Source organism: Bos javanicus, chromosome 21 (assembly GCF_032452875.1).
Source record: "Bos javanicus breed banteng chromosome 21, ARS-OSU_banteng_1.0, whole genome shotgun sequence".
In the NCBI taxonomy this organism is placed as follows: Eukaryota; Metazoa; Chordata; class Mammalia; order Artiodactyla; family Bovidae; genus Bos; species Bos javanicus.
Genome location: NC_083888.1, coordinates 27,029,991 through 27,045,107, shown reverse-complemented (window position 1 = coordinate 27,045,107; position 15,117 = coordinate 27,029,991). Strand labels below are relative to the sequence as shown.

Below are 15,117 nucleotides of genomic sequence, written 5' to 3'. Positions count from 1 at the left end.
CTCTCAAGAGTCTTCTCCTGCACCAAAACTTGAAAGCATCAATTCTTCACGCTCAGCCTTTTTTATGGTCCAACTCTCACATCCAGTACATGACTATTGTAAAAACCATAGCTTTTAATATACAGACATTTGAGCCACAAGGGAAGCCCCTTAAATTTTTTAGTATTTCCATTAGGGACACTTGTCAGAATGATTGTGACTCAGATGGCCTCATTGGAGCTTCCCTATGGCATTAATTATAAAATGCTAGATTAGGGATTTATTCTTTAAAACATAAGAAAAACCTAGTTTCAATTAATAATTTATCAAAATGTAACATCACCAGTCGCCTTCCACCCAAGGCGGCTCCAGTTCGGAAACATGCTAGAGTTCAGAAATGCCCTGGGCTTCATAAGCTGAAGGTAGCTGATTCTTTGCAGTTATTGGGTCCATAGCCTATTTGGTCCAAACAGTTAAGGTCTGCCTCTCGCTGGGCTTTTTGATCATTTATCTGCTCACTGCTATTTTTACACGTGAGGATAGCCAAGAAAAGAAAGGAAGGTAACTTGCTTAATATGGAGTTTGATAAAGAGGGTAGAAGTTAAAGTAAACGGAGGCGTTCAGGTTGCCTGGCAACGTCCTCTGTCAACAGCCTCAGCATCCCACGCAATTCAGCAGGACACCTAAGGCTCATGGCTCCGTACACGGACAGACACACTGGGTGATGGGAGATGATCTCCCCCACTGTGCACCTTGAAGGCATTGCGCTGACCGTCTGATCCCGGTCACTGCCCGCTCCCCCGGGCCGCCTCCCCGGTGCCCGATCCTCACAGGCTGGCCGCAGACGGCGTGACCGGTAGATCTCGGGCTACAGGATCCCCTTTCCCCGCTCTGGGATCCTCCTGACTACGGCAAACACCGATCGCGCGAGCTGGGGAAGTAGCGAGCGGCGTCCAGGGACCTGTCGTGACCCCCGCCGGCCTCCGTACGTCCCCGTGACCCCCACGGATGGCGTCCGTGACACATGCCGGCCGCCGTACGTCCCCGCGAGCCGCCGTGACCCCCGCGGGTCGCCCCCGTGACCCCAGGCGGCCGCCGTACGTCCCCCTGGCTTCCGTGGACCCTGCCGGCCGCCGTAGGAGCGCCCCCAGCCCCGCCCGGGCCGCGCTCTCAAGATGGCTCCCGGGCCTCACTCCCCACCGGCGCACTCGCTGAGGGCAGGGCAGCGGCGCTCGGCACAAGCCTCGCATTCCGGCGCCCGCGCAGCCTAGAGGCCGGGAGCGGCCGGCCGCCGGCCCTGCGCGCGCCGTCTCGCGGGGCGGGGCGGGGCGCGGCGCCGGGCCCCTTCCGGGGATGGGCCCGGGCTCCTCCCCGCTCGGGCGGGCGCTCCGCCGTGTCCCCGCCCGTCAGCCCGCCCGGCCCGGCTGGCTGCAGACCGAGCCCGGGCAGTCGCACCGGGAGCTCTCAGCCCGCGGGCGTCGGGAGGCGGGTCCCGGGCCGCGACCGGGCCGGACCGAGCAGGCGGCCGCATCATGTTCTCGCTCAAGCCGCCCAGACCCACCTTCAGGTCCTACCTCCTGCCGCCGCCCCAGGTAAACAGCCGTCTCCCCACTGCCGCCCTCTCATCGCGCTTCCGGGGAGCCGCGCGCGGGCCGGCCCGGGAGGCTGTCCCGGACTCCGGACCCCGGCCCCGGATTCCGTTGCGGGGAAGCCACCTTCCAGCGAGCCCCGCCGGCTCGGTGGAAACTTGCAAAACTCCACCGCAGCCGTTGTCTGCTCGGAGACGGAACCCCAGGGAGCGATCGAACCGGGATTTATATAGCCCTTTGCCCAGCGGCTGTCCACGCTGTGACCGCCGGCGAGATTGCATCGCCTGCGGGCTTCTGGAGGGAGGGGTCACCTACCTGTTGTAAATGTGAACACCTGGAGGCGCCTCAGGGGGTTGTACAATAGTGCTTTTTAGGTCCGACTCCCAATACCTTCACGAACAGGAGTTTAGTAAAAATATGAAAGAATTTAAGTGGGGGGATACGTGCCTGTCGCGTGTGTCATCACTTAGGAAAAAAATTTGCCTTCTCTCACGGAGTGGGGGCGGAATTTTTATTTTGATTTGTTTTTGCTAATGTGTTTCAGACTGACGATAAGATTAATTCGGAACCGAAAATTAAAAAACTGGAGCCCGTTCTTTTGCCAGGTAAGCATGAGAGTTCTGGCAGATACTTTATTTGACAGATACTGGCCTAAGATTATTTTACCAACTAGTATCATGTGGTTAACTTTACTCATTTACTTTAAACTTTAGCGAGTTAAACATCTAACAACTGTGGAGGGGGGAAAAGTTGGTTAGAACTAAAGGACAGCAACAAAAAGTAATGATTAATTGATGTTTGTCCTTGAAAATTGAAGCATCATAGAAAACTGTCAAGAATGTCATTACCTCATTTTCTTTTTGTCTCCTGAAATGTTCTTTTTTTAAGCACTCATGAATTGCTTAGGTAGTAAGAGGGCACTGCCCTTCATACCCATCTGCAACTTCATGCGTTTGTGGTTAATAGTCAGGTCATTTCAATAGAATGAAAAGCAACTTTTATTATGTCTGAGTCTCTGTACTAATAACAAAGCTTAGTGCACTTTGAATCACTTACTTGGCAATTGTTTTTTTGAAGGTGTCAGCTGGCTGTGTTTGCAAATCTCCTTGTTTCAATTTAGAATGGAGTTTCCCAACAGAGACACTCCAGACATTTTGGGCCTGGTCATTCTTTGTTTTAGGGTTGTCTTGTGCATTGCATGATGCGTATTCAGCATCATCCCTGGCCTTTACCCCCAGATGCTAGGAGCACCCCCTCCTCTACCTTTTGTGAGAACCAGAATGTCTTGCCAAACTGTTTTGTCAGGGGAGCTCTTAGTGCAAAACTTTCTCCCTTTGGAGAAGCACTGGTGTAGAGCAAAATTGACCTTAAATGACCTTAGAGGTATCACTAAGAATTGATGGTAAATTGTTATACGCTTTAGTTTTAACGCATATAAGATATTTATCTGATTGGTAGTTTGAAGTGTATAGTCATTATATGATAGTTAGGAAAAGTCAGTTGTTTAACTCGATTATTGGGGAAAGTAACCAGGAAAGCCCATTTTAAACCTGAAATGCAATCAAATACCAGTCTGTGTGGCTACTATCAACATTTTAAAATCTCAGTCATTACTTAATGCTAAATCTGGTAAAATGACTAGAGCTCTGTAAGTAGTAACTGAACAAATATGGAAACTTTAAATTTTGTGCTGTAAAATTTTAAATGTTAAGTGAAAAGTGAAAGTTGCTCAGTCGTGTCCAACTCTTTGCAACCCCATGGACTATATAGTCCATGGAATTCTCCAGGCCAGAATACTGGAGTGGGTAGCCTTTCCCTTCTCCAGGTGATCTTCCCAACCTAGGGATTGAACGCAGATCTCCCACATTGCAGGCGGATTCTTTACCAGCTGAGCCACAATGTTAAGTAGAACAAACAACTTTAAAACATCAACCTTTGGTAACATGTTACAGATGTTAACTTTTAAAATTGTTTCAACTTAATTATGGAAGTTAGTTTTAAATATTTTCTCTTTATTTTGTTAATGCTTTTTAGCCAAACTGCATGTACTAAATAATCCTTTGCACTTGTCCCCAGAGTGAAGAATAGAATTAATAAGTATTCTTTGCTCCTTGTGCGTGATCTGTTTTGGGTTTAGTCACTCTGGTCTTTTAAATGTCCCTGCAGCAAGCAGTGCTCATCCTGAATGAGAGCCTGTGAGCTACTGAACTTTGGCTCCTTTTGCTCTGACTGAGCAGGCCCTGTTCTTTGATTCCCTGCTTCCAATACTTGATTTGATTTGACACTAATAAACCACATGGTCTTAGCTACAAATGATAGAGCTTGATTTTCAGTAATTAACTTATGTGTTTAAGATATGCTTGTGAATGTGTTGATACATATCAGTAAGCTCTAAGAACTTTGTGTGCTTAGTCACTCAGTCGTGAGCAACTCTTTGTGACCCCATGGACTGTAGCCTGCCAGGCTCCTCTGTCCATGGGCATTTTCCAGGCAAGAATATTGGAGTGGGTTGCCATGCCGTCCTCCAGGAAATCTTCCCAACCCAGGCATCAAACCCAGGTCTCCCGCATTTCAGGCAGATTCTTTACTGTCTGAGCCACCAGGGAAGGCCAAGAATACTGGAGTGGGTAGCCTATCCCTCCTCCAGGGGAACTTCCCAACCTAGGAATCGAACTGGGGTCTCCTGCATTGCAGGAGGACTCTTTACCAGCTGAGTTCAACTAAAAACTGGTTCAGGCACTAAGTCTTGTCCAACTCTTTACGACCCTATGGACTGCAGCACACCAGGCTTCCCTGTCCATCACCAACTCCTGGAGCGTGCTCAAACTCATGTCCGTTGAGTTGGTGATGCCATCCAACCATCTCATCCTCTGTTGTCCCCTTCTCCTGCCCTCAGTCTTTCCCAGAATCAGGGTCTTTTCCAATGAGTTGGCTCTTTGCATCAGGTGGCCATAGTATTGGAGCTTCAGCCAGCATCAGTCCATCCAGTGAATATTCAGGGTTGATTTCCTTTAGGATTGAGTGATTTAATCTCCTTGTAGTCCAAGAGACTTATCTTCCTGTTAAAAAGTCAGAGTTTTATGGGGAAGATGGAAACCTGTTTCCTAACTGTCAGTGGTTTACTTGTCTTAGAGATCGCAGCTCAATCTGGATCCTCTTAGCCATGGTAGCGTTTTTTTCTTTGGCTCTGTGTGTGCACACATGATGGCTTGACACCCAGCCTTCTGTCCGCACCTAACCTGTTCTTCACAGAACACTTAGTCCTAAATTAGCATGTCTTTCGCCCTCCTTCCCCCTCCTGTTCATACCTTCTCCTGGCCTTCCCACACCTCACTAGCTACCCCACCCTGCTTCACCTCTCAGGTTGCATCTCTGACTCCCGCTAGAACCTCTGCGGCTCTGTTTCTGGCCGCCCTGCCCTCCACCTGTGAATCCTGGGAGACACATGGAAAGTAACTGCAGCATTGGTAATCTAAAGACCTGGGCTAGCTTAGGGCTTTTACTAAGAGAGCTTAATAATACAGTTCTAGCCTTCATTATAGTTTAAAAGAGGAAACTTGGCCAAGTCACCTGTGGCTTTGCATAGGCACAAGAAACAAGGAAGTAATTGTTCAGAGATGTAGTATTGGACATTACGCTTTGGCGTGGTGCCTTGGGTTCAAGGATATCCTACTTCAGCTGCCCAAAGTTTGAACTTTTAATTCAATAAGCAGATGAAAATTGGAACACACAATCAATTGTTTATTTGTGTGTAGTTACCGAGTGCTCTGTTGAACTTAATGAGGCTATACTAAAATGATCTTCAGCTTTTATTAAGCATAGGAAACAGAAGAAACTGACTAGAAATTTAATTTTAGATGGTGGTTTATGTAAATAATTCCCAGCTTGCCCAGTTTATGAAACTCCTTGAGGTGAAGATTGTACCTAATTCAGCTTTGTGGCCCCGATGTCCAGATTCATCATTACCTGAATCTCATCCTTAATGCGGAGAAGGCAATGGCAACCCACTGTAGTGTTCTTGCCTGGAGAATCCCAGGCATGGGGGAGCCTGGTGGGCTGCTGTCTATGGGGTCGCACAGAGTTGGACACGACTGAAGGGACTTAGCAGCAGCAGCAGCAGCATCCTTAATGACTGTATTGTGTGTGTAAAATCACGCCAATCTTTTGAAAACAGGGAGAGTATGAATTTTAAACTGCATGTGTGCTTGTGTATGTGTGTGTGTGTGTGTGTATGTGTGTGTGTGTTCCAGCGTATATAAGTTGTGTCTGTTTGTTAGCTGCTGGGCTGGCGGATGCCCTCTCTGAGCTCCTCCTGGGAGCCAGGCACCCAGGCTGCAATGATGGGGGAGGAGAGGCATGAATTGCAGCAGGGCTGGGGTGAGTTCCACACAGCCTGTGGACAAGGCCGAAGATGACCTGGGCCAGTGATTCCCAGATTCTCCTCAGGGCCTGACTGGCATCATATCTGGATGGAGTTTTTATCCGCCCCTGGTCAAACTGAGATAATGAGGGAAAATGGGGCTTTTTTCCATAAAGCTAAATTGTTGTGATTAAAAGGATTGTCCTTTATTCTGAGATTATGTCTTTCCAGCTTCTTTGGTGTAGATATGTTCTTCTGTTAGCAGCTGTCACTTTAATTTTTTTGAGTTTTTAAGTAAGCTCTTGTGTCACTTCCCCAAATTATTTTTGTAGTGTACCTGTTTTGTGGAATTTGAGCTGGAGATCATTCTGTAAAATTATTGTTTGTTAAAGGTGCAGTTTAATGAGCACCCACCCAAAGGCAATGGCACCCCACTCCAGTACTCGTGCCTGGAGAATCCCATGGATGCTGGAGCCTGGTAGGCTGCAGTCTATGGGGTTGCGAAGAGTTGGACACGACTGAGCGACTTCCCTTTCACCCAAAGAACATCTCTTACTTTGTCTGCCTGGAGTCTTTCCACTATTTTCTGAAAAACATACCTTTTCTCTTTTGACAAATTCTCCTTCCACAACTCCACGCAGCCTGGCGTTCTTGTGTGGCCAGTGAGGGTGATACCCCAACCCTAGACTGGCTGGCAGGAGCACAGGTTTGCCTCTGGGTATCTTCAGATGGGCACTTAGGGAAGAGCTCCCTTTTGGTCGTGCTGCCTGTAGCTGAGGCTCCAGAGGACCTGCGCAAAAGAGTGATGTCACATCGAGAACTCCAGAGGCAGAGCACCAAGGTGGGGGAGGGGGGCAGTCTGGTGGTTCCCTTCTCCTTGAAGTCCAGCCGACACCAGAGACAGAATTCTTCTTCTTGCCAAGCCAGTTCCATGCGTGTTTCTGACAGTTTGGATTAAGATCCTTAACTCATACATGATGTAGCCTGCAGGTTGCTCTTCAGAGCCACCCCGTCAAAAAGGCGCCAACTTCTCTTCTTCGACTGATGAGAAAACTCCGCAAGTTGTGGAGGATAAGTAACTTGCCCAGTGATGCCAGCAAGAATAAGGTCAGGGTGATGAGCCGGACTCCAGGCTGTGCCATAACCACTAAGCAGCGGGACCTGTCCGACTGAGCTGCTGACACCAAGTTCCAGATTTATGCTCTAGGCTTGGATGTTATCCTAGGGGGAGTGCTCTGGTGAGGTATAAAGAGTTCTATCCTCAGCTCTGCCCTTGCTGGCATGACTGATTTTGAGCCACTTTGACAAGCAGCTTTCAGATGGTTTCAGCTGCCAGTAAAGGGGATGCCTGGGGAGTCAGTGGGCTTCCTGTTGCTGGCCGAGCTGAGCTGAGGCTGGTGAATCACCATCGGTTTCATCGTGGGGGGTGATTGAAAGGAGTGGGGCCTGGTGAGTTCTCTCTCCTCTGTGTCTGAGATGTGGTCTTGTTAAGGATCTGCAGACTGGGAACAAGGAAAGCCTGAAGTGTGTGGCCCTCAGCAGGGAGTGAACTGTGGAGCCGGTGCTGCATGTGTGCTCCCTATAGAGGAGGACCAAGCAGAGAGGGGGTCCTTCCCTGAGCCTCATTCCACTGAGGAGGGGCTTCAGTGGAGGGAGTGGAGGTGGTGGGGGCTCAGAGGAAGGGCACCTGAGCTGGACTGGGGAGGCCTGGGCTTTGGAGAGCACGTGCTCTGTGCACAGGCCAGGGATCAGCTCCACTACCCCTTCTCTCTGCAGTGCCAGCAGCACTTCCACTAGAAGATTAAGCGGTAGATCGATAATGAATGTGTGGATTGTCAGAGTCCTTTATAATCAGATCAGAAAAGGGTACAACCTTGGGCCATCCGGAAATGAAAATAGCCATTGTTGGACAGCTGTCTGGTTTACTTGCTTTTTTTTTTAAAACATATTCACTGCTTGGACCGTTCATGTATTGCTGTTCTTTGCCTCACTATAGGTATTATTTCCTCTATCGAATTGTGAATCCCTTAAAACAAAGACTGTCAGTTTCAGGTGTCGTTTGTTTTGTTTTGTTGTAGCTAGGATTTAGAGTTCACTGTAGACTGAATTTCATAGTATTTTAATTTTTAGATACCCTGCTCTTGAGAGACAAAGACCTTTACTTGTTCCTCAGAACCATGAGCAGCGTAATGAGCTGCGGTGTCTCCCGTTGGGTCTGTTCCTCACTGGGACAGCCTCCTGAGGATTTGGAGCCGGCCACTCCTTGGCTCCTGCTGCAGGACCTCAGGCCACCTTGGCATTCCTGACCCTGCGGCTCCCGCTCAGAAACTCTTCATGAACTTCCACAAGAAAAGTCCTGCTCAAGCAGGAGACCATCCCAAGTCTTTAATCTCTGTAATTTGCTGACCTCTGCTCTGCTTCCCAATATTGATACCTGTCTCTCTCCAACCCAGATGACTTTTTCCTTATCCAGTCCTTGGTGACTGTGATCACATGTTCTCTCTGTCTTGACTGTCATCTGCCGTCAAGATTTGCCTCTTCCTGAGGCCTGCCCTGCTGCCCTTCTCCAACCCCCATCATGGGCAGCGCTTGCTGGGTTTGGTGCTTGATTCTGTGCTTGTTTGTGTCGTGTGTGACCCTGTGAGAACCAGGGGCAGCCTCAGATGGCTGGTGCAGAGTTTCAGCTTTCCTTTGTAACTGGTAGGCCACTTTAATTCCAGGACCTGAATTTCTCTGCGGCTCAGGACCCTCAGGTCCTGGCTTTAGTGTTCAAAGTCCCACACCCAGGGATCCTCAGCCCCAGGCCATCTGGAACAGTCACTCACCTGATGTAAGGCCTTGGACTGGAGTTTTGCCTTGGGCCTCTGCACATTCCATAGGTTAATTAGCTTCTGTGTATAGTGAGGCTTTGTCATAAGCTATTTTTCAAACTAAAATTTATGGGAAAATTATTTTAATTCATCAAATATGTATTGACTTTCTAAACCTGTAAGATATTATGAAAGATAATGTGATATGATTTTTTGGTTCTCAGGGAGTTATAAGCTTTCCTAGCTGTACCATTTGGAGACTTACTAATTTTAATTATATTTCCTTATTTATCTTTACAGATGAAAAGGTCTTGAGAAAACAAACTTTGATGATTTCTTGATCCCTTACCAGGTTGTAGTAGAACGTCTTGGCCTGTCATCTTCTGGTTCGGATTTTTCTTTGGTGCTTTTCACATACTGCACCGAAGCTCATTTCCTACTTTTTCTTTCCTGCGGCCCCTGTCCTGCGGCCCCTGTAGCTTCCTGCCCGTGGTGTGCTGGCAAGTGCCTGAGGCCGAGGATCCTCCCACAGGGCTGGCAGCACTCCGGCCTCCCTCCTCAGGGAAAGCCCAGGAGGACAGTCTCTGGGAAACCATTGAGGTTCTCAGGAGCTTTGAAGCTTTTGTTGTGAGTTTCCTCTTCAAGGTCACTAATTTAAAATGTAGCAAGAACAGTCAGGTGGCTCTTGTGTGTCTGTATCTGACCCCTCTGGGAAGAGGGCTTTGTGTTCCCTATTTCTCTCCTGTCTGTGAGCTGGTTTCCTGGCCTACAACTGCAGGACATGGCTGGCAGCCACTGAGGATAGCTCCTATCCAGGGTCCCCTCTTGTTTATAAAGTGTGAGCAGAAGACTATTCTGCGAGCAGAGAGCTGGCTGTGTGATCCTTGTACTATAAAGCTTGGTTCTATGTGAACAGAACTTAGTGTTATCAGCTAAGCCTCCAGCCAGGTTAACTTGGCGCTTATTTTATGACGTGCTCACAAGAAGAAGCTCCTACTCTGCATCTCCCCATGAAAGTGCCCTCCTGTTCTTCTACCTCCCTCCTGCCCTCTTGCCTTTTCTGCCAGGGGCTCGTTTCCACTCCACGCTTGAAAAGTTGTGGGACAGTTTTCCTTGAAGGACCACAGCCCAGCAGATCCCTAGTTTATTTTGTTTGTTTTTTTTTTTGGCTTGTATTGTGTATTTCTTGTCCATTTTCTTTTCTTTGATAGTTTTATTTTAAAGTAAACGTTGTAAAAGCGTACAGATAGTTAACACATAGTCTTCACCCAGCATCCCCTAATGTTACTATCTTATAACTTCAATAAATTTAGCTGAACTAAGAAATTAAGCTAATTAGTCAGCCAGGTGACTCAGTGGTCAAGAATCTGCCTGCAATGACAGAGACGCAGGTTTGATCCCTGGGTCAGGAAGATCCCTTAGAGAAGGAAATGGCAACCCACTCCATTATTCTGCCCTGGGAAATCCCATGGACGGAGGAGCCTTGCAGGCTATAGTCCATGGGATTGCAAAGAGTTGGACATGACTTAGCAACTAAACAACAAGAAATTAACAGCACTATTAACTAAGCTGCTAGTTTTATTCACATTTCCCTAGTTTCCCCCCCCCCCCCCCACTAATGGCTATTATCTGTTTTAGAGTTCTAGTCAGGACACCATAGTACACTTGGTTATCCTGGCTCCCTAGCTTCAGTCTGTGACCATTTCTCCATCTTTACTGATGGATCATGAATTCTTTCATCTTGGCTCCTATGTCCTTTTGAAATATCCTCTCCTCCTTCTTCTCCTTCTCTCTCCCCCTCTTTCTCTCCCTCTCTCTGTTCCCTGCCCACCCCCCACCTCCACCCCACCCCCCAGCTGTGGCAGACACATCCAAGGGAAGTTGTGAATCTTCAGCACTGCTTAGTGGGCCTCCTGAGCCCCCTGAGGTCACTGCACCATTGCAGGTTCAAAGTGCCTGTCTTCTGACGGGACGTGCCCAAGTGCTTTTTCCAAGCCTCATTTCACTAATGTTAAGAGTTGTCACTTAAGTGACTATCTTCTAGCACAGAGCTGGGCAAGCATCTTCTGTGAAGTCCCAGTCAGTGTTTGAGACTTTGCAAGCCATGAGGTCTCTGGTTGCAAGTACTTAGCTCTGCCTTTGTCCTGTGGAAGCAGTCCTGATAGTACACACATGAATGAACATGGCTACATTTCAATAAAACTTTATTTACAAAAACCGGGGGCTGCCTTCTGGGTTGGCCCACCTTGAACCCATTAAAGGCCTTCTGCTCCTTTCATGTTTGTCTCATTTTTGGTGCCTTGGTGAACTGCGTCTATTGTATTTGTGCCCATGGTAGGAGAGTGCAGATGTCATCAGCACGGTTGGCTAGCAGCACTACTGTGGTCATGTGTCCTGTCCCACAGGCCCACCATCTCTTCCTTTCCGTGATCATCCCTGCTCTGCTTCCCAGGATCTTGAAATCCTGTGGTGAGGCTTTTTTTTTTTTAAAGCAAACTTTTATCTGAGTATAACATACCCCCAAAATGTGTATGAATTATGTGTGTTAACCAGGTGTGTTTTTGTAGCATTGTTTTGAGACTCTGAGTGAATTGGCTCCTTGAGGAAAGTGGTAGAGCATGAAGTGGTGTGGGCTCTGCTTAGTGAGCCAGGAGTTTGTGTAAAGAGCTCAGTGTTACAGGAGTGCCACCTCGAACTGTCTGAGCTCTCTCTTGGTCCAGGTCACTCATCTGACTCTCTCAGCTGATGAGTTGCTGAGAGAATCACATAGGAAATGACTCTTGTAGTTTTGGGGGTTTTTTTCCCCTCCAGGTTAACTGCCCTCTTATGATTGGTAGCTATGATTTTCTAGTGGAGAGAAAAGGTTGAGCGTTCCTTTGCTAGATTCTGATATGGCATTTGGTAAACATTGTGTCCAGGGGGTTATGGAAGATTTAAATTTTATGTATTTGAGTTATTTGGTGAGAATCAATGTATATTGATGGCTAGCACTTTGAATCTGTAGTTCTGTTTGGTGCCTCCTGCTATGTCTCGATACAGAGCATATAATTCTGTGTCAGACAGTAAAGAATCAGCCTGCAATGCAGGACACCTGGGTTTGATCCCCGGGTTGGGGAGATCTTCTTAGAGAAGGGAGCATCTACCCACTCCAATATTCTTGGCTGGAGAATTCTGTGGACAGAGGAGCCTGGCAGTCTGTAGTCCATGGGGTTGCAAAGAGTCAGACATGAATGAGCAACTAATACTTTTCATAAAGAAACAAGTTGAAATCAGAACACTTGTTTGTAAGTTCCAAGTATACTGCTTACTTAAGATCTTGGTCTCTCTCTTGGTCCAGGTCACTCATCTGACTCTCTCAGCTGATGAGTTGCTGAGAGAACCACATAGGAAAACATTGTGAACCTCCCACCAGAGGATTTTGCAGCTCTCTGTGGTGTGGTAGGCGAGCAGGATGGCCTGGGGCGGTTTTCCAAATTTGTGGTTACTGCTAGCACTTATCTCCTGACCCTCTTGGCACATGGCCCTATTACATCACTGGTTTCTGTCTGGTTGGAACCATGCCTACCCCATTGGTGGTGCTGGTCTGGTGAACCCGGAGCAGTGAAATGGTTCATTTACTTGTGTTAGCACTCATTGACTGGGCCCCAGCACCGTGCTCAGTCTTCAGCTCACGACTACACTGTCAGCAGTGGAGAAAAATCAATCTGTGCTCTGCTTCCAGGGGCATGTGGTCCTGAGGGTGGGACAGGCACTGACTGACTTTATGTAGAGTGTACATCATTGTGCAGTAGCTGTGATCAGGGCTGAGAATTACAAGTAGATGATGCTGTGCTTGAGGGAGTTAATCTCTGTAGAGGTTTTTCTCAGGCATTCCTGAGAAAGCGATTGGACTGATGGAGAAGGAAAGAGTATTCCAGGGAATGGGCACAGGGTACGAAGACCCCATGGATGAAAGTAGTCCAGCCCCTGAGAGTGACTAGAAGCCCACTGAGGCTGGAGAGGAGGGAGGGTGTGAGAACAATGTGGGGGCACGAGGGGCCTGGCAGGCCACATGGAAGAGGCTTATCTGCTTAGAAGGAACAGTTACTCCACTGGTCCAAGCCAAGAATTGGACATGAGCACATTTAAATTTAATCCTCAAGTAAATGTTAGGGTTCTGTTCTTAAAACTTGCCTTGTGCATTTTAAGAATTTTGAAAGTTGTCTTTGCAATTCAAATTTATTTAAGAGAGAAGATTGTTTTGAGACAAGTTGTGCTTTGTGAATTGGTGGGTGTTTGGGTCTTGTCAGCAAACAGTTCTGTCCATCATTGTTAGAGGGTTTAACAGGCAAAATGGATCAGCACCCTAACCTTTTCACCAAGGACTCTAGACACGGATTACTTAAACATATCCCTGGGTCTGATTGTATTTTAGAACGTGAAGGATTAATGATGACCATGGTTTAAATCAGTTACAGAAAATCACTCTTTTCAAAGAACGTTATAACTTTTGTTTTGGTTTCTTAATTTCTTTTAACTCTTTTAATTCAAAAGTATATTTTAAAGTTTTGTTGCCAACTAAGTTATCATGTGAGTGCAGAGGGAAACTCGATTTGGCTTTGTGGGTTTATTTTAGGTTAAATGGGCTTCCCTGCTGGCTCAAGCAGTATAGAATCTGCCTGCCATGCAGGAGACCCAGGTTTGATCCCTGGGTCTAGAAGATCCCCTGGAGAAGGAAATGGCAACCCACTCCAGTATTCTTGCCTGGAGAAACCTATGGACAGAGGAGCTTGGCAGGCTACAGCCCATGAGGTCGCAGAGTTGGACATGACTGAGCAACTAACATTTTAGGATAAATAGATTGCATTCTTAATCTTGAGATTAACACTGAATTGTTTCTCATCCCTTATGAAAGGAATCGAAGACATGGGCCTTGGAGATCAAGTCACATGTTAATAGAACACAACTATCCCATCAAGTAATACTCTGCAGGAGACTGGGGAGGTCATTTCTTCTCTGGGACACCTTTCAATAAATAATGAGAGGCAGTGTAGCACAGTAGACAGTGCAGACTCCAGCTCAGCCCCTCTGGTGGAACATCTCAGACCCCAAGGTCTTTGTGCCTCAGGTTCTGTATCTCACAAATGTAGCACAGCGCCCCACTGCGGCTGTTACTGTTGTGGAGTCCTGGCTCAGTGTTTCTTAGTGTCATCAGGAAATTTTCCTTCTAGGTTACACAGCAACTGTTGACATTTTATGGTGTGTTTGTAGTTTGCACAATGATATGTTTCTTTTTGTAAAGGAGAAATTGTTGTAAATGAAGTCAATTTTGTGAGAAAATGCATCGCGTCGGACACAAGCCAGTACGATTTGTGGGGAAAACTGATATGCAGTAACTTCAAAATTTCCTTCATTACGGATGATCCAATGCCATTACAGGTGCGTTTGATTTGTATGCTGTTTAATTGTATCAAGGCTTTATACTCTTATACCTTATACCTGGAGAAGGAAATGGCAACCCACTCCAATATTCTTGCCTGGAAAATCCTGTGGACGGAGGAACCTGGTAAGCTACAGTCCATGGAGTCACAAAAAGTCAGGCACGACTGAGTGACTTCACTTTTATACTCTTAAGCAATACATATTCTTACACAAAGCACAGATATGGAAAAACTACAATAAAATTATTAAGTGAGTAATGTAAGGTTGGATCTCCTTGCAGTTCAAGTGACTTTCAAGAGTCTTCTCCAACACCACAGTTCAAAAGGATCAATTCGTCGCTCAGCTTTCTTTAGAGTCCAACTCTTACATCCATAAAAGAAAGCTGAGCACCGAAGAATTGATGCTTTTGAACTGTGGTGTTGGAGACTCCGACTCTTGAGAGTCTCTTGGGCTACAAGGAGATCCAACCAATCCGTCCTAAAGAAAATCAGTCTTGAATATTCATTGGAAGGACTGATGCTGAAGCTGAAACTCCAATACTTTGGCCACCTGATGTGAAGAACCAACTCATTGGAAAAGACCCTGATTCTGGGAAAGATTGAAGGCAGGAGGAGAAGGGGATGACAGAGGATGAGATGGTTGGATGGTGTCACCAACTCACTCAATGGACATGAGTTTGAGCAAGCTCCAGGGGTTGGTGATGGACAGGGAAGCCTGGTGTGCTGCAGTCCATGGAGTTGCAAAGAGTCAGACACGACTGAGATGAACTGAACTGAACTGAATGTAAGGTTAGGAATGTATTACATTAAAATTCAAAGTAAAGTTTAAGGAGAATGTTGAGACGGGTGCAATTAGTGAAATGGTTTTAAGTCACATTGCTATATTTATCCTCTGTGATCTTTGCTTATGTAACCTTTTTAATAAGGGAGCTATTATTTCCTTCTAAATCTTTTAACCT

General features: G+C 47.0%; 1 protein-coding gene across 1 annotated transcript in view; it reads left to right on the top strand.

Moving 5' to 3' along the window:
- Positions 1–1,260: 1,260 nt before the first annotated feature.
- The window catches only part of MTMR10 (myotubularin related protein 10), a 38,720-nt gene continuing 24,863 nt past the window's right edge, over positions 1,261–15,117 (top strand). Inside the window, exons 1-3 of the mRNA XM_061394613.1 lie at positions 1,261–1,571; positions 2,113–2,173; positions 14,020–14,156. Coding sequence (XP_061250597.1) covers positions 1,512–1,571; positions 2,113–2,173; positions 14,020–14,156 — 258 coding nt within the window. The 5' untranslated portion in view covers positions 1,261–1,511. The remainder of the gene's footprint in view (positions 1,572–2,112; positions 2,174–14,019; positions 14,157–15,117) is intronic.